Source organism: Microtus pennsylvanicus, chromosome 7 (assembly GCF_037038515.1).
Source record: "Microtus pennsylvanicus isolate mMicPen1 chromosome 7, mMicPen1.hap1, whole genome shotgun sequence".
NCBI classification, from domain to species: domain Eukaryota; kingdom Metazoa; phylum Chordata; class Mammalia; order Rodentia; family Cricetidae; genus Microtus; species Microtus pennsylvanicus.
The window spans coordinates 54,301,051-54,320,414 of record NC_134585.1 but is presented as its reverse complement, the minus strand read 5'-3'; the positions used below and the strand labels follow the sequence as shown (position 1 = coordinate 54,320,414).

General features: G+C 50.4%; 1 protein-coding gene across 2 annotated transcripts; it reads right to left on the bottom strand.

The window, feature by feature from the left end:
- Positions 1-25: 25 nt before the first annotated feature.
- On the bottom strand, positions 26-13,006 carry Pex6 (peroxisomal biogenesis factor 6). 2 transcript variants are annotated; one of them, XM_075980814.1, is made up of 17 exons: positions 12,076-13,006; positions 10,329-10,492; positions 9,871-9,954; positions 4,622-4,724; positions 4,415-4,548; positions 3,788-3,899; positions 3,258-3,466; positions 2,772-2,967; positions 2,522-2,598; positions 2,131-2,263; positions 1,853-2,058; positions 1,661-1,722; positions 1,376-1,484; positions 1,009-1,125; positions 808-885; positions 559-698; positions 26-384 (listed from the first exon to the last, which is right to left on the bottom strand). In XM_075980814.1, the coding sequence occupies exons 1-17, from the start codon at positions 12,955-12,957 to the stop codon at positions 248-250; spliced, it is 2,943 nt and encodes a 980-aa protein (XP_075836929.1). In that variant the 5' UTR covers positions 12,958-13,006; the 3' UTR covers positions 26-247. The 2 variants fall into 2 exon arrangements, with proteins under 2 accessions (XP_075836929.1, XP_075836930.1); XM_075980815.1 differs by having other exon boundaries at positions 12,733-13,005.
- Positions 13,007-19,364: the final 6,358 nt, after the last annotated feature.

The window sequence follows — 19,364 nt, the reverse complement described above, 5'->3', positions numbered from 1 at the left end:
ACCGCAACCTCTCACAACACCAGCAGGGGGCAGTATAGACTTTATTTTCTGTCACAGAACTGGTGCCTCAACACAAATCCCCAGGCTGCCAAGCTCCCAGGCTGCTAGGCCTGGCTCCCCTCTTGAACACAAGGGCCTTCCACCATGGCTCACAAGGGATCTCCTGGAGGACGGCAGCCTTCAGGTGACATGGCAGCAGGTACCTTCAGCCATGTGGGAAGATGCAGACAAAGACGGCAGGCAGCTCCTAGCAGGCCGCAAACTTGCGCTGGATGCGCTTGTACCGGAGCAGCTCCTGCTCACTGACTGAGGGCTGCAGCCTGGCTGCGGCCTGCAACAGGTCCTCCATGGTGAGCAGCAGTGCTGAACTCCCCAGCTCTAGCCCTGAGGGTGACAAGGAAGAGTAAGGCCAGGGCCCGCCCTAGCTGAAGAACCGAGGCCTAGGAAGGAGAGCCCCGTGGAGGTACCTTCCTGCTCAGCTGTCCCTCTGAAATTCAGGGCCAGGCCTGTCTCCCACTAGTTTTTGGGTTCCTACCTGGGGCTGGCGAGTGGGCTCACCTTCCTCTAGGTCTCGAACCCTGCGTTTGAGGGCAGCTGTCATGGCATCAGAGCAGAGGGCATAGAGGTCTGCGCCCGTCAGCTGGGGCGGGCAGCAGTCCAGTACACTCGCCAGGCTCACAGAGGCCTCCAGCTTGAACCTGTTACACACATACCAGAAATGTTAAATCTGGCGTCACCTCCCCCGTCCAAAGCCACACTGACTGGCACACCAGCCACCCCAGGTCCCAGCCCTTTGACAAAGCGTACTTGCGTGTGATGGCACTCAGAACACGCAGCTGGGAAGCGCGGTCCTCACTTGCCCCTACAAACACCAGCTTGTCGAATCTTCCAAGAGACAGAAACAGAGTGTCAGGACTGCCAGCCATGAGAGGTGACAAACATACAGAAGAAAGGTCAAGAAACAAGCCCAAATGGGTCTGGCTGGGGAGAGAGGGCAGGGATATCTACCTGCCAGGCCGCAGAAGGGCGGGATCCAAGAGGTCTGGTCTGTTGGTGGCTCCAATCACAAACACGTCCCCAGTACTGTGAAGTCCATCCAGCTCAGCCAAGAGCTGAGACACCACTCTGAAGGGAGTGAGCAAAGCAGAGTCCCTGGTCTGCCTTCCGGCCTCCAGCGCTTCTCTTTGAAGGCTACTTCAGCCTGGTCCTCCCTGAGTTCTGTACATGTTCTCAACATAGGCAGCCCTCCGCAGAGCTCCGCCCACAACTCTATGTTGTCTGGATTGGAAGGGCAGACAGACCCCCAATCTGAGGACTAACTTCACACCCCTCCCATGCGGGACCCCAGACTCCACTCCCACTCTGAACCCCTGACCTGTCCATCACACCTCCAGAATCTCCGCTGCGCCCCCGGCTTGGAGCTAAGGAGTCTAGTTCATCAAAGAAGATGATGCACGGAGCGGCGGCCCTGGCCCTGGCAAACACTGAGAAAGAGGCTCCCGGGAGAGTGGTGTCGGGGAGCTTGCAGCCAGGGGAGAAGGACGAAGGACGGGAGGTGGGGCTGACAGGTCAGCTCAGGCAGCTGCCCAGTGGGGCTGCCCAGCAGCAGCTGGGGGAGGAAGGTGGAGAAGGACCGAGGCTCCTCTCCCCGCTCACTCACCTTTCCGCACATTCTCCTCACTTTGGCCCACATACATGTTGATGAGCTCTGGTCCCTTCACACTGAGCAACAGAATGGGTGAGTGAGACAACCAGACGTGTGCAGTGCATACAGCTGTCCTCTCCTCCCTGCTTCCCCCCCGCCCCGAACCTGCTACAGCCCAACCCCCACATTTCTCCAAGTCCTGCCCACCTGAGGAAGGTGAGGCTGCACTCGGTGGCCACTGCCTTGGCCAGGAGGGTCTTGCCTGTGCCCGGAGGCCCATGCAGCAGAAGGCCCGATCGCCTCAGGCCCAGGCTTAACAGCTCAGGGTGTTCCAGAGGGAGCTGGATGGTTTCCAGGATCTCCTTCTTCACATCCTGCAGCCCACCCACATCGTGCCAGGACACCGAAGGGATCTAGGAGACAGAGGAGTCCAGGGAGTGCGCAGGAAGGCAGCGCCCGCCCCACCTTAAGGACCTGGTTCTCACCGTGGGTGCGCCCACAGCTTGGGAGTGAGCAGTTTGCAGTTGGTCTAAGGCCTGCCCAAAGTCCTCAGCCAGCAGGGGAAAACCAGCCGCACACAGCTCCTCCTCATCCTCCTCACTCAGGCCACCTGCCAAACTACAAAGAGAAACGTGGGGCTGGGCTTATTCCTGTAAGACAGCACAGTGAGTTCCAAGGCGGCCAAGGCTGAGACCCTGTCTTAAAAACAAAAAAACAAAACAAAACTAATAAAAAGGACCAGGCTAACGGGGCTATGGATTAAGACTGTCACAAAACAGAGAGAACAAGAGGATGAGACAAGACCAGCTCTCTGCAGGTCCCACTGCCTTCTCCCCACCTCCCCAGTCACCTTGCCCTGTGGTGAGTTTCTCTTACCCTGAGGCTCTGATCCTGGCGCAGGCTACCCGGCTGGTGTGGGTCAGAAGGGCATAGAGGTCCCCTACCACAAAGCCCTACGGAATTATACAAAAGGACACATGGGCATGGCACAGCAGGCAGAGCCCGTGGGGTCTGGACTCCAGCTGAGCAGAGGTTTTGGTGGTTTCCTGTCTCACAGGACCAAAGTTCTACGTGTGACAATGAAACTATGATCTCCCAGAGTCAAGGCACTTGAGGAGACACTCACCGCACAGCGCCGCGCCAGCTGCGGCAGGTTCACCTCCTGGCCCAAGGGAAGGTGGCCAGTGAGGGCCTGCAGGACATTGAGCCGCTGCTCCTCGGATAGCACTGGCACCTCCAGCTCATGGGGAAATGCTGTGTGCACATCCGTGGGCAGGTCCTGTGCACGGCTTGTGGTGGCCACCACCATCAGAGGAGGGCAGCTGCAGAGGAATGGGCACCATGGTGTGAGAACATGGTTGGCAGCTCTCGAGGGATGGGATGGTTGAGGGTCAGGATCGGTGGATAAGTGCCATCCAAAGTCCCAACAAGGGCTTCAACCTAGGATTTCCTCCAAAATGCTAAACTGCACCTCCTACCTCTGGAGACTCCAAGAATTCAGCCTCGGGACAGGCAGATGAGATTTGAGAAGCCCGCAGGGGTGAGGAAATGAGGGATAAAGGGCTGAAAAGACTTAGAAGGGGCTCCCCCTTTGTTACCCCTCTATAAATACCTGCTGGGAGGGTCCTCATCAAGGAGGAGGTGACGCAGTGTGGCCACCACGCGGGCATCCTCGTCCAGCCCGTCACGGTCCCAGCCCAGAAGGTCCACGGCTGTTAGCAACAGGACAGCAGGCCTGCAGCGGCGGGCCCTGGAGAAGGCAGCCTGCAGCTTTGTCTCCACAGCCCCACTACTGTCTGCACAGAGGCTGCAGCAGGGCACCTGTGGGAGACAACAGACGGGTCTGTGAGAAGAGGTGGGGAGTCAGAAGCAGACCATCTCTTCTGTGGAGAGCAGGGACACTAGCCAGCTCTTGCTTTTGTTCACCCTGTCCATTCATCTTGGGATGGGCAGCCTGGAGAGGCCCTCTGAGTAGCTGAGCATCATGGGTGATATGCCAGCCCAGACTAATGGGCTCGTGGGGTAGGACTGCTAGATGGTATGAGGGAATACAGAGAGAGAGAGAGAGAGAGAGAGAGAGAGAGAGAGAGAGAGAGTCTGGGCTGAGGGAAAGTGGTCAGGGTTCTCTCCAGAGGCCCTCACCTTCAGTAAATGGAGTCCAAGGCGATTACATGCAGCCTTGACTGCTGTGGTCTTCCCGCTGCCTGGGGGGCCCCGAAGAAGCACACAGCTGGCTCCCGTGAGCAAGGTTCCTCTGCAATTAAGGAATATACACTGTCCCCCACCTTCTGCCAAATGTTAAGACCCCAGCGACACAGAGATCCTTGGACTTCAAAATTACTGTTCTTCCCTGTGCCTCCCTGACCCCCTTTAAGGTTGTCTCCACTATGAAGTCATCTCTGGTGCTCATGCAGAAGCACCGAGCACACTTTGCGGCCACATACACTGTGCCTTCGGTGACATGCAGCTCGATAGCTCTGGTCTGCAGAGCACAGGGAGGACTTGGAGTTTAGACTTGGGTCACTGGAACAGAACAGGGTGTTCTTTGGGAACGGATTGGTAAAGGCCAGGATGGATCATGAGCTCCCCAAGCAGAAAAGCAGATTCTGAGAGAGCCGCCTGGGAGTCTGCTGGTGGCCTGGATTAGGTGTCCTGGCTGTGGCCTCCAACTCCGTGGTTATCTACTGGGAGTTATTTCCCCGGATGCTGCCCCACAGGGATGCTCTCTGAGCAGGCCCTTCTCACAGCCTGGGTTTACACCTCACTCACCCAGGCTGCAGGCGAGGCTTCAGGACAGCGCAGAGCTCCTTCACCAGGGCTTCTAGGCCTGGAGGAGACAAGCTGTCCCAGGGAGTGGACTTTCCCGAAGGCAGCAGCGGAACACGACTCAGGGTAGAACCTGCCTGCGAAAGGTAGAAGCCCACGGTGCTTCAGCGCTCCTCCCCCTTGGCCAGCCTCTCCCACCCGATGCTGTACCATGTATAAAGAGGTGTGGGTGGTATCCGCCAGGAAGGCACTGGCTGGTCCATCTGGGGCTTCCCCAACTGTTTTCTTCACTTTAAAAAACACCTCCAGCCACCTGTAAGAAATAGGGCCAAGGAACCAAGACCTTGAGTCCACATCTGCCTCTCTGCAAGAGCAAGTGGCTTTCTCATAAAGGACTGAGGAGCAGCACAGGTAGGTACCCTGATGCTGACTGGTGGGGGCCGGAGGAGGATGAAAGCAGGTGGTCCTCTCTCTCTGACTGGACCATAGCACATCTGAGGGCAGCTGTGTTTACCTGTCTGCACCCATTACAGCCATCAGCTCCAGGCACACGTCCTAGCCACCCACTCCGAAAGGTGAAGCCACCATCACTAAGCGCTGCAACCTACGGCCACATTCCCTCGCTTCAGAACAGTCTCTCTCCTATACCTCTGCGCCAGGGTCTGGATCTCAGACAGAAGTATCCCTGGTTTTGATTCAGTAATTCAACAAACGCTAATTGAAGTTAGATTCCTTAATGGTGCCATGTAACTCTAGTCCTGAGACAGGCAGGCTGTGCTATATGAGACGAGTGATTCTCTACTCTGGAATCATCTGTGAAGCTGTAGAAGTGAATAATGTTCATGTACTCTGAGTCCCTTTGACAGGCTGGGGACCGCCAGATCTGGGGACAGGGAAAGAAACAGAATGATGACCAGTGGGCAGTTTGTGTGGTTAGCAAAGTCCAAGAATTAGAATTGTTTGCACAATTTTGTAGCTACAACAAGAACCATCGAGTTATACATTTGTTTTGAAAGAGATCTTTCTGTGTTTTCTAGAATGGCCTCAAATTCATAATCTCAAGTGACTTTCTGTCTGAGTCTCTTTAAGTAGGTAGAATAATTGGTATGTGCCACTATGATAAGCTGAATCGTACACTTTAAAAGAGTAAGAAAGGCCTCAACTGGTGGCGTATGCCCTTAATTTCAGCACTCTGGGGGCAGAGGCAGGTGGATCTCTGTGAGTCCGAGGCCAGCCTGGTTTACACAGCAAGTTCCTGGACAGCTAAGGCTACGTAGAGAGACCCTTTCTCAAACTCCTCCACTCCCAAAACGCATAAGAGGCTGCTAAGTTGTACTTCAGGTCTTCCTATCTCAGAATCACAACTCTCCGTCTCTGTCCCAGATAGCTTGGCAAACCAAGGCACTTACAACCGAGCCTGACCAAGTTCACTTCGACACGTCCATGGCAGGAAAGAACTGACTCCTACAAGTTGTCCTCTGACCTCCATAAGCTCCCAAACACACATTTTATAAATAATTAAATGCAGAGCCGGGCGGTGGTGGCGCATGTCTTTAATCCCAGCACTCGGGAGGCAGAGGCAGGCGGATCTCTGTGAGTTCGAGGCCAGCCTGGTCTACAAGAGCTAGTTCCAGGACAGGAACCAAAAGTTACGGAGAATCCCTGTCTCGAAAATCCCCCCCCCAAAAAATAATAATAATTTTTTTAAAAAAATATTTATTTATTATGTACACAATATTCTGTCTGTGTGTATGCCTGCAGGCCAGAAGAGGGCACCAGACCTCATTACAGATGGTTGTGAGCCACCATGTGGTTGCTGGGAATTGAACTCAGGACCTTTAGAAGAGCAGGCAATGCTCTTAACCTCTGAGCCATCTCTCCAGCCCCCAAAAATAATAATTAAATGCAGTTAAACCTATTACTTCATCCTCTGAAAGAACAAGACCACGGAGCACAGGCTCATCCTGATTCCAGTCCGGTGGGTCTGGGTGTGTTGGGCACCCGTACTTTATGCATTCTGAAGGCATAACCAGGGCTAAGCAGCCATACCTAGGGTCACTGGGAATCAGAGGTACTTATGCTACAACGGGGAAAAGGGTAAGTGCAGCTAGTAAGTCAGTCTTCCAGACAGAGACATGGTTAAATACTCCTCCCTTTACTTCTTAGGCAGTGAGACACCAGGAACAATTATACTCTAGACCTCTCTGAGACCCTTCAGGATGAAAACCCCTTTACTCAAAATGTCATATTGTTGCCAGGTTGCCCACTCTGGCAGCAAAGGTGAGTGGGAGGGAGTGCTTTAAAGCAGAGGTGTGTGTTATAAAGGGAGATGGCTCAGCTGGTGAAGGACTACCAAAATCACAGCCAGAGTCCAGAGTCCTAGAACACAGAAGAGATAGGTGGGTACAGCCACCTGCCCATAACCCCAGCAAGCACAGGACAAGGAGACAGGCACTCCAGGGCAAGCTGGTTAGACAGACCAGACTAGCCTAAATGGAGTTCCCAGTACAGAGAGACCCTGTCTCAAAATATAAGATGGAGAGGAATTGAAGACACTTGATACTGACCTCAGGGCCTCCACACACGCGCACCTCCACACCCATGCTCACAAACACATACCCAATACAAATACATTTTCTCTAAGCATTATGGTTGGCAGAAGCTGTGTTCAAAACGAAAACATGAGGGAAAGTATGTGCTGTGTATCCAACCTAGAGCTTGGTGCATGCAGGTGGAAGTTCAGTGTCTGAGCAGAGTTCTAGTTCAGAAAACCATGCCTACTGTAGCTGAGTGTGCAGCCTCACACCTCTGTCACACCAGAAATCTCGTCAGTACATCCTGAAGCAGTGCACAGGGAAGCAATGGGGGATGGCATTGGGGTGCTTGGAAGGGTGGTGCTCCACTTCAGGGATCTAGACTACCAGAGCATCTCTGAGGGAATGCTGGGTTGTGTCCCGAAACACCAGGGAGCAGGGGCTTGGGGGGCAGTGGAACTGCTAACTCCCAGGTAGCTCTGGTTGAAGCACAGCACAGGAAAGCTGAAGAAGGCCCATCAATGATGGGGTTCCTTTCTAGGGAATCCAAGGAGTTCCCTGGGTTTCCCCCCGGTGCCCTTGCACTCACCTGCTTACTGTCCCAACCTTTCTTTCTTTGAGCTCTGCTCATGAAGAGCTCTGCACTCAGCACCCAGAAGCCAGGCAGATTTCTAGAGCTGGGTCAGCGGCAGTCCAGAGGTTGACCTCTTGGTGTGCCTCAGGATATCCCACCTCCTGCTTCCTTTGACAGTATGAAGTGTAGGTGGGCTTCAGTTCTACAGAAACTAAGTCAGGGCTGCGAGTTTAGTTGGTGGAATGCTTGCCTAGCCTAACCAGTGTTACTGTGAATCAGAGGAATTCGAGTCACTAACTGGGAAGAGGCTGAGTGTGGCTAGCAGCTAGCATGAAGCCCTGGGTCTGTTTGAAAGCACCACAGAAACTGGGAGTCAGGAAGCAGAAGCAGGAAGATCAGAAGTTCAAGGCCATCATTCACATGTAGATTTTGAGGTTAGCCTGGACTACATGAAACCCTTTATCAAAAAATAATCCAAGTCAAAAAAAAAAAAATCCAAGTCAAGCTGGGCGTGATGGTGCATGCCTTTAATCCCAGAATTTGGGAGGTAGAGGCGGGTAGTATCTGTGAGTTCCAGGCCAGCCAGAGATACACAGTGAGATCCTGTCTCAAAACAAAACAGCTAAGTCGGGCATGGTAATCCTAGTACTCAGGATTGGGGTCTGGAGAACTACAAGTTCAAGGTCATTCTGGGTTGCATAGTCTGAGGCTACTCTGAGCTACAGAGTAAGGCCTTGACTCAAAAATACACCACCACTGTGAGTTCAAGGCCAGCTTGGCCTACAGAGCAGGTTCCAAGACAGTCAAAGCAACACAAATAAACTCTCATCACCACCGCTAACAACAACCCCAACACCACACACAGAGCACTGGCTCTTAGGCATTTGTTAGACAAGAGAGCCAGAGGCAGGAGAGACTGCTAAGTAGCAGCCTAGATGCCAGGCGCCTGATGTGGACTAGGGTTACTATCACAGGGCGCACCAGGCACCAAGAATCAAGCTCTGGATGCTGACAAAGACGAGCCAGGCTTTCCTGGCAGGCAGGGTGTCTGTCTCTTGGCATAGGGCACAGCATGAGGTAGAAAACCTCAAAGTTGTGAATGATCGTTGTTAAAGTTGGGCTAGCCTATCCGTGCTCCCTATGAAAACACGAGGGGAGTCGTCCTCCCTTAGAGTCTCTGGCACTCTCGAGGGTTTTCTTTGCCTTAATAAGTCTTTTTAAACTTTTTTTTTTATTTATTATGTTCATTGGTGTGAAGGTGTCAGATCTCATGGAACTGCATTTTCAGACAGTTGTGAGCTGCCATGTGGGTGCTGGGAATCGAACCCGGGTCCTCTGGAAGAGCAGTCAGTGCTCTTAACCGCTGAGCCATCTCTCCAGCCCCCTTAATAAGTCTTTTAAATAAACCTAAAAACAACAAAAAGCAGGGAAGAGTAGCAAGATAGGTCAGCAAATAAAGGCACTGGCGCCCAAACCTGATAACCTAAGTTCTATTCCCAAACCCTGTAAGGTCAAAGGTGAGATCCTTCTCCTGAGAGTAGTCCTCTGACCTCCATACGTGCACTGTGGCACCCATGTGCATGAAACTATGAGTGTACATGCATGTGCTCAGACTCTGACACACACACACAACATGATAAACATGAGGGAAAAAAATACTACAGGAAGTTTGAGACCAGCCTGGTCTACAGAGCTAGTTCCAGGACAGGCTCCAAAGCCACAGAGAAACCCTGTCTCGAAAAACCAAAAACAAACAAACAAACAAACAAAAAAAAAAACACTACAGGAAATGGGAAACAAGTCTAGAAAAGATAGAGGACTAGGCCTGTGGTACAATCACATTTTCTTCCCTTTATAGAAGGCTATAGTCCTCTCTATTCTTTTCCCCATGAAAAGTTTCATGAGACCCTGGCTGGCCTTGAACTCATGACCTTCCTACCTCCATCTTCCAAGTGTCACAAGCACAGATGTGCACCACCATCACCAACTTGTATGTGCTGGGGATTGAACCCCGATCCTCCAGTCAAGCCAGGCAAGTACTCCACACTTAATGCAGCTCCAGCTCCACCAAAGTGTTGTTCACTCGGTGTGTGTGCACGCACGTGTGCGTGCTAGGAATCATACATCCACACACACACATGCTAGGCAAGTACTTCACCCCAGCCCTAGGCAGTGATTCTTAACCTGTCTTTGGTCATGTCCACTTGGGAACCAGAGTTTTTTCCCTCTCTCCAGCAGGAACAAACATCCTTTAGCACAAAAGCTGTATCCCATACAGATTGGGCGCAGACTGTGCACTGACTGCATTTGGCTTATGACTCTCGACTACAGATGAGGAGGCAGGTGCGTACCTGGGCAGTTTCTCCAGGCGTCCTTCCAGAGTCTCCACTTGCCCAGCTGTTGGTACACACAGAACATCCCCTTCCTGGACCACCCTGCAACAACACATCAGTGGCCTCAGTCAGCTCATGGTGGGTGTGTCAGGACCGTACCTGACACACGTGGGCCTATTCCCAGTAAGACCAAAGCTTCCAGTTATCTTGGGAACAATTAAGACTTAAATTGAGTTGGGGAAATGATGGTGAACTAGAAATGGGGTCAGAGACTAGAGATGGAGAGTGCGCCTGGCTCTTGGAGTGTTCTTGACCAAACAGTCCTATTGTCTTAGTGTTCAAGGCAGCTCATGGCCATTCCAAGGCTCTCTGACACAGTAGTGGCTGGCTATGATGCAGTTAAAGCCGGTAGCCCTGGGGTACCTGGACCTGAGGAACAGGATGGGAGGAGAGGCACAAGGTGAGAAGAGGCTAACCTGGGTGTGCCAAAGTGCCGGTAAAGAACGCGGTCATAGTTCCCACTAGCGCTGTAGTGAGGTGAGGACACAATTTCAATGTGTAACTCTCTAGCAAACGGAGGCTCAGCCAGCAGTGAACAGCTTCCTCTGTCTTCAGGACTGTTGGAGCCTTCTGAGTATCTCTGATGGAGAGACAATTACCACCTTACAACCTCCAAGGTTTCACCCTTAGCAGCCACTGTCTACATCTGACTTTTGTGTTTACAATATCAAGCCTAGCATCCAGATGTCGCCAAACTGCCTATCTCTGTTGTCCTTAGAAAACCTAAAGTTCTCCTTCTAATGTGTACTAAGAAGCCATGTTTACTCTTCGTGATTCTGGTTCCAAAAAGTTATCTGTAAAGAGAGACTTTCTGGGCCTTTCTTTGAAACCTGTCACTTAGCCCAAAGCCAGTGAGGGGCAAAGAAATGCATTCCTGTGAGTCCTGTTTGTTTTTGAGACAAGGTTTCAAGGAGCCTGTGGTACCTGTTGGTGGGGGAGCTCTTGAATTTAGTCCTCCTGCCTCTCCCTCCCAAGTGTTGGGATTACAGGCAAGCATCACCATGCCCTGCCCCGACAAGCTCTTTGAATGCCACTAGGAAGCTGCTGGAATTGGTACTAAGGAGATATGATTCTGGCTATGGGAAAAGGATATGGTTTTGTTCTCTCTTTCCACAGCTCAGGTTGACCATCAACTCAGCGATTTTCCTGCCTCAGCTTCTCAGTTTTCGGACTATGGATATGAGCCACCACAGCCAGCTTTAGATACAGCTTTACCAAGCTAAAGGGCTGTTTCAGCTGTTTCTTCAGTCAGAAGGAACCCACCACCCACTTACTCACAGAGGGACTTCTCAGGGGACTTGTTGGGTTGGTGTGCTGGGGTGCTAGGAATAGATCCAGAACTCCTCAGGGGCTACACAAGTGCTCTTTCACTGAGCCACACCCTAGCCCCATCTCACAGTATTTACACTGATGGACGTGTGCTGTTTCTACATAACCACTGGGCACCTGAGAGGAGTTAAACCAATTCAGGAACTGGTGTTGTTTTAGCTAGTTAACTAATTTCAAGTATACTTATGCTTAGAAACTAAACTGTATTGTGCCCCGCTCCCAAGCACAACTGTATTTTTAAAAGTAAAGGCAGAAACCAAAACACTTCAAGAAGATCTCTTAAATATATTTAATAAGATATTAAATACCAGATACCAAAGATAACAAAGAACCCTTTCAAGGAATTTACAATGTGATTGAGGACGGATTATGTAATCATAAAAAGCATAAGATAAATATCCTAACAAAGACTCAAACGGCTAGAGGGGGAAAGAAATGATGTTAAAGCTATGGCACCGAGATCATAAAAGGATTTAGGTTTTCATTTTTAGGTAAAATTTTATCAGTTAGAATAGGAAGTCAAGGAAAAGCATAAGGCGAAGGTACCAAGGTGCCGTCCTAACGTAGCAACCCAGTTACCGATTAGTGTAAGCAAGCGTATGCACATCTGGTACTTGGCAGTGAACTTCACCTTTCACCTAAACACATGACAGCTCTTCCCATGAACCACTACGCTGGGGAGACACAGTATGATAATACAGAATGTGTAAACAAGGCCAAGAGACTGTATGTGCGAAGTCTAGGACTAAGGCACAGGGGAAATAAATTCTACAGCTAGTCTTCCACTTCAGTTAAGGCAGGTAAGGGAGCAGAGGAAAAGGAAGCACTCCTGACCTGAATTCTGAGCTCTCCCACTTCCAGGGGGTCACAGCCGAGATTAAAAGCCAGAGTAGGCGGCACAAACACCAGTTGGTCAGCAAGTGGCTCTCCCAGCTGCCCAGAGCTGGGTCCCAGTCTCTCGGACAGGTCCCAGCGAGGTTCTAGGACCTGTACTTTAGCCAAGTGCGGCTGGGAAGGGTTTGGTAACTCTCCGACCCGGGCCACCCATACCCATTCGCCCTGGAAGAACCCGAGACCCCGGAGACAGCCTCGGCTCACACCCAGTGCGTCTCCAGTCCCTCCCAAAACTCCTTTAAGTTGCCGGACTGCGTGGGAAACGGCAAAAGAGGATACCACTGGTGGTGGTGGAGGATGGCTGTGGTCACTGCTCTCAGTGCCCAGTTTGGCTCGCCCGCGGAGCTCAGTTACTGCCAGCCGCGTCCCTGGGCCCAGCAGCCCTTGCAAGGCCGGCCGCGTCTCCAGCACTCGCGAACCGGGCACGGGCAGGATCTCCCCGCGGCGTACCAGCAGCGGTCCGACCCGAGGCCCAAGCCCAGGTCCGGGAGACGTGCCGAGCAGCGCCCAGCCTAGCGCTGGAGGCCGCCGCACAGGCCGCGCTCGCACTCGCGCCCCGGGGCCTAGCGCCAGGAGCCGCAGCAACGCATGGCTCACCAGCAGCTGCGGAGGCCCGGGCCCACGCTGCTCGTTCTGGGGGCCTGGAGCTTCCAGGGCCGCAACGAGCAGCGCGGGCCCCGCAGGACTTTCGCTCTCCGGCCGCAACGCCAGCACCAGGCCCAGCCCTGTCGCAGACCACGGGCCCCCGGGCGGCAACAGCACCGACAACGGTGGCGTCTCAGTCGGGAAGGGTTCCAGGACGCGTAAGACAGCTAGCGCCATGGCCACTGAGAAGTGAGCGCCTCCACTTCCGGAACTGGCGACCGGAAAACTCCCGGGCTCGAGAGGTGTTTCCGCTTCCGGCAGGAAAGTGGGCGGGGCGTCGATGACTGAGTCGGCCCCTGGGAAGATGGACTGTGAGCCGGCTGGTTCCACCGCCCGCCTCCGTAATCGCCTACGCATGCGTCCTTTGAATCTGCATTTAGGAGAATTTGCTTTTGCTTTTTGGTAGGGGAAATAACGCCCTCTCAGTTAGCATGCCCTGTAACACGCACTCAGTATTTTACTGATCAAGAGTAACTGGTGTAAAAAGTGGAAGGAGTCCCGTTTTTGTTTTTTTTCTGAGGAAATCTTAATTTGTCCCACTCTGCTGTAGGCATTGAGGCTTGAGGGTTGCGAGGAACGTTGTAAGAGGGAGTGGCAGGATTATAAAACGGTCCCAAACATGCTTGTACTTCTACGTATGCAGTTATGTAGTGGCTGCTGACTGAATTACTGCATGTGATTTGGTGCTGCCACATCCGTTCCCACACAGCTGACACAGACAGAGCCCCCCACGTTCCAGCGGCGTGGGTCCTTCGTGTTCACTGTTCTGCTCCCACCAAACTTTAAGATTGAGCAGTTCACCCTTGCCCTCCGACCCGCTGCTATCTCTGTCCTACTAACCCTCGGAGACTCACTCTGTTTCTTCCGCAGAGGAGGGAAGGCAAAAGGAAAGGGTCAGAGGCTTCTGTGATGGGACCTGAGGCAACAGCTGTACTGTTACTTAGATTTCATCTCTGTCTTCATGCTACTGCTCCATTATATTCAGTGATAGGTCATATTTCTAATTAACAGTTACAAGCTATTAATTAGTTATTAAGGTGGTGGTGCACGCCTTAATCCCAGCACTTGGGAAGCAGAGGCAGGAGGATCTCTGTGAGTTTGAGGCCAGCCTGGTCTACAAAGCTAGTTCCAGGACAGCTAGGACTGTTACACAGAGAAACCTTGTCTTGAAAAAACAAACAAATACATTTAATCAATCTTTTGGATGGTGGCCGTTTCCTTTTTCTGAATCTTGTCTTCCAGCTACTGTCGGATTCTCTCCCTTTCTTTACAGTTGAGCTTCTTGAGATAGTCTTCTGTTTTATACAGTATACATTCTCGAAAAATCAGAATGTCAGACATCTGAAGGCTGAGTATTAGAATAACATATATTAAGATGTCTTTATCCCCAGAAAGATGAGAAAATACTTAGATTTCTAATTACAGTTCCTGGAAATACCTTAGTTCATAAATCGAAATTGGACTGGGGGTGTAACTCAGTCAGTGGAGTGCTTATTTGGCAATGGTGAGGCCTTGGGCTTGGACCCAGGTCTGTCGGTACACTCCTATCTTCCTAGGTTTGGAACCAGGATTGACAGTATTCTCCTGTCTTCCTAGGTTTGGAACCGGGTCTGACAGTATACTCCTGTCTTCCTAGGTTTGGAATCGGGTCTGACAGTACACTCCTGTCTTCCTAGGTTTGGACCCGGGTCTGACGGTATACTCCTGTCTTCCTGGGTTGGACCCAGGTCTGACAGTACACTCCTGTCTTCCTAGGTTTGGAACCAGCATTGACAGTATATTCCTGTCCTCCTGGGTTTGGACCTGGGTCTGACAGTACACTCCTGTCTTCCTAGGTTTGGAACCAGGATTGACAGTATATTGCTGTCTTCCTGGGTTTGGAACAGGGTCTGACTGTACAGTCCTGTCTTCCTAGGTTTGGAACCAGGATTGACAGTATACTCCTGTCTTCCTAGCATTTGACAGGTAGCGGTAACAGCGGTAGGTGAGCCGGCCTAGGATACATGAGAACTTGTCTCAAATGGAATTGCCCATTCTCTTTTTTTGTATGTGCATGTGTTCATGTGTAATCTTACATATGCACATATGTGAACATTCATGTGGAGGCCAGGTGTTAAGATCAGGCTGTGTGACAAAACTTTTCCTGGGGAGACACAACACACGTCTTCTCATGCCATATAGGGATCCCACGACAGACCAAGGCACAGACACCAACAAACGCCAGCTTGGTGAACCAATAAGCTTTACTGCAGTCGCTTACAGATGTATTAGTGAGGGGTTACTTACATGAGCGGAAATGACTTAAAGACAGTTGCATCACCAAAGCTCACTCAAGAACTGGGAACCTGGAGCACACTGCACAGCATGCAGGCAGCTCAACGGTGAAGTGGGGGAATGTCCTTTCCGGATGCCTCAGTTGGTCCTAACCTCTTTGAGGTTGCTTGGCTGGTTTGTGATTCTTTTCCAGGCAGTTGATCAGGTCTGAGAGTCGTCTTTGCAACTTGGCTTCAGTTCTGAGAGGGTCGCCCAGATTTTGTGCCTTGCTTTGGCAGGGAGGGGCCTAGTGAATCTGATCAGTTTCAGGGACTTCCTGAAGCTGTTTTGAGTTGTTTACTTTCCTGTTTACAGAGCTTCCTACAGGATGAAAATTTTGTTTTGTTTTGTTTTTGGGATAGTTTTTTCATGTAATGCTGACTAGCTGGACATTGCTCTGTAGACCAGGTTGCCCTTGAGCTCACAGAGATCCACCTGCCTCTGCCTCCCAAGTGCTGGGATCAGAGACATGGGGCACCACTGCCAGGTCAGGATGGGATGTTTTATTTTGGGAGGAAACTGTTTTTGTTTTGTTTTGGTTTGGTTTTTGGTTTTTCGAGACAGGGTTTTTCTGTGTTGCTTTGGAGCTTGTCCTGGAACTAGCTCTTGTAGACCAGGCTGGCCTCGAACTCACAGAGATCCGCCTGCCACTGCCTCCCGAGTGCTGGGATTAAAGGTGTGTGCCACCACCTCCTGGCATTAGGAGGAAACTGTTATGGAACACAAGTATCTTCTGAAATTGCTTTCTACAATATTTTTTTTGAGACAGGGTTTCTCACTGTACCTAGAGCTAAATGATTTCGCTTGCCTAGCTGAGCAGCACACCAGAGGAATCCTTCTGTCTCTACCCTGTCATTGCAGGGATTACTAATGGGTGACACCAAATCCCAGGGTTTTTAAGTGGATGCTGGGGTGGCCTCTTGAATACTGAACTCAGGTTCTCATGCTTTTGCTGCAAGCGCTAGTGATGAAAATTACTTCCCCATCTTTTTCTTTCTTTTTTTAAAAATATTTATTTATTTATTATGTATACAATATTCTGTCTGTGTGTATGCCCACAGGCCAGAAGAGGGCACCAGACCCCATTACAGATGGTTGTGAGCCACCATGTGGTTGCTGGGAATTGAATTCAGGACGTTTGGAAGAGCAGGCAATGCTCTTAACATCTGAGCCATCTCTCCAGCCCCCTCCCCATCTTTTTCTTTTTCTTTTTGCCCAGACTGTAATAAGCAAGGTTTATTTAGCATAATACAAACTAGTTTGGAACCCGTCTCTAACACCTTGTCTCAGCTAGGTAGAGAGGAGTTGGAGCTCCTCTGCTTCACAGCTCTTCTTTCTCTGTTCCTGAGGGCTGGTGTTGAGCTCACTGTGTATGATCCTTCCTCATCCACCTCTCAAGGACTGGAATTATGCTCTACCATGCCTGAATTTCCCTTAATTGTTTTTCTTTCGGTTTTTAGCGACAGGGTTTCTCTCTGTAACAGCTCTGGCTGTCCTAGAACTCAATCTGTAGATCAGGCTGGCTTCGATCACAGAGACCCGCCTACCTCTGCCTCCTGAGTGCTGGGATTAAAGGCGTGTTTCACCAGGCAGTGGTGGCTCAGGCCTTTAATCCCAGCACTAGGGAAGTAGAGGCAGGCGGGTCTCTGTGAGTTTGAGGGCAGCCTGGTCTACAAGAGCTAGTTCCAGGACAGGCTCCAAAGCTACAAAGAAACCCTGTCTCGAAAAAAAAACACACAAAAAAAGCATTTTCCACCATGCCCAGCCTTTTCCTTATGTTTTGAGACAGGAGACAGGGTTTTACCATATATCCCTGGATGGCCTTGAACTCATGGTAATCCCTCCTCAGCCTCTTGAGTAGGAGACTCATAGCTGTGCACCATCATGCCTGGTAAATTGTTGCTTACCTACACGTGGGGCTTAAACCCAGGGCCTCAGGCTCCAAAACCACAGAGAAACCCTGTCTCAAAAAACCAAAATAAATAAATAAATAAATAAAATAAAATAAACCCAGGGCCTCACACATGTTTGGCAAGCACTATACCACTGAGCTGCAATTCCAGTCCCTCATTTCAAATCGCAAAACAGCATGAAAAAGGGTATTAGGACTGCTGATGTGGGAGGGTGTTTTGTTTTGTGTTGATTTTATTGGTTAATAAAGAAACTGCCTTGGCCATTTGATAGGCCAGCCCTTATGTGGGTGGAGAAGACAGAACAGAATCCTGGGAGGAAGAGGGAAGTGAGACAATGGCCATGCCTCTTCTCTCTGGGTCAGAGATGCAATGAAGCCTGCCACCAGGTCAGACATGCTGAATCTTTCCTGGTAAGCCAGCACTTCGTGGTGCTACACAGATTATTAGAAATGGGTTAAGCAAGATGTGAGAATTAGTCAATAAGAGGATAGAACTAATGAGCCAGGCAGTGTTTAAATGAATACAATTTGCGTGTTGTTATTTTGGGGCATAAGCTAGCCAGGAGCTGGGCGGGATGGAAAGCAGGCCTGGTTGCCTTATTACTAAAGACTGCATATGGTGCTGCTCATTGGTAAACTCAGCACTTTGGAGGCTGAGGAAAGAGAATTCAAGTTCAAGGCCAGCCTGAGATGCACAGCAAGACCCTGTAGCAAGAACTATAAAAAGACGCTAGGGACTGGGATTCACACAGATGGAAAATTTCATTTTCAGCCTAACTGTATGTCTCTGTCCCTTGCTTCCTAGAGAAACCAAGGACTGTAGGTTTAAAGAGGATACATAGTTACAGGTAAGCTCTATGCCTCAGGACTACGGTGCATCTTGAGGCTTTGGGTATGGGCAAGGAGATTTGTTGCCCTGGTTCAGTTACACTCCAGATACAAATAACCATCTTTCTGTCCCAGGATGCTCCCCCTGCAGATAATAGTAGAAAGGCAGGTCACTGTGTGTTGCCTTGAACTCATTGTTAGTGGTAAAGCGAAAAGCCGTTTGTGTATGAGAGCCAGGATCCTACTTGTTGTCCTTCCTTCATGCTCACTCCTCAACCCACTATAAACTTCTCAGGCAAAGATCACCAGACACCTCCTAATTGCAAAATCAAGGTGTTACTATTCAGTATTTAGCACACTCTGTCTGCCTCTGTCATTATGACACCATTATGATTCCTCTGACCGTCTTTCATCACTCAGGAAAGTCATCCTTTCTCTTGTACCATCGCCCCCCCATCCAGTGACTCACCAAATCCTGTTGACTGTACACATCTCCTGAGCCCATCACCTCATTTTCCTTTGTTTTCAAAATTTTTGTTTAAAATGTGTTCATGTGAGTGTATGCCACCTATGTGCAGGTGCTCATGGGAGCCAGAAGAGGGCGTCAGATCCTCTGGAGCTGGAGTACAGGCCTTTGTGAACCAACTGATGTGGGTTCTGGAACCTAAATCAGGTTCTCTGGAAGTACTCTTAACCACCAACCATGTCTCTAGCCGATCTTTCCCGGTCTGTTTAAAGAATTTTAAATTATGTGTATGTGTGTGCATGTGTGTGTGCGTGCATGCATGCATCACGTTACGTGTGTGTGTGTCTGTGTGTGTAAGTGTGCAGGTACCTACAGAGTCTAGAAGAGGATATGAGATCCCCTCGAGCTGGAGTTAAGGCAGTTGTGAGCCAACTAATATGGGTGCTGGGAACTGGACTCAGGTCCTCTGGAAGAGCATTGAGCCATCTCTCTAGCCTCCGTCTGTCCAATTCTTACAGCTACTGCTCTTTATGTAGGGGTCATTGGCTACTTATTCTTTTAGTTGGTTATTTGTGCTGCACGGGAATCCAAGGCCTCTTACATTCGGGACAAGTAGCTACAGGCTTATTTTTAATTTTTTACTCATTGAGGTTTTTTTTGTTGTTGTTGTTTTTTGTTTTTTGTTTTTTGAGACAGGGTTTCTCTGTGGCTTTGGAGCCTGTCCTGGAACTAACTCTGTAGACCAGGCTGGTCTCAAACTCACAGAGATCCGCCTGCCTCTGCCTCCCGAGTGCTGGGATTAAAGGCGTGCACCACCATCGCCCGGCCACATGGAGTTTTTTGTTATTGTTGTTTTGTTTTTGTTGTTTTGAGACATGGTCTTAGTGTAGTTCAAACTGGTCTTGAACTAGCTATAGCTAAGGCTGATCTGTAACTTCTGATTCTCCTGCACCTTCCAGACACCACACCCAGTTCCCACAGGCTTATTTTTGATGGACCTCCAGTTTCTTAACGTAGTCTGTTGGCTCCTGGGGTAACTAAAATATATTCCTCCATACCACTCTC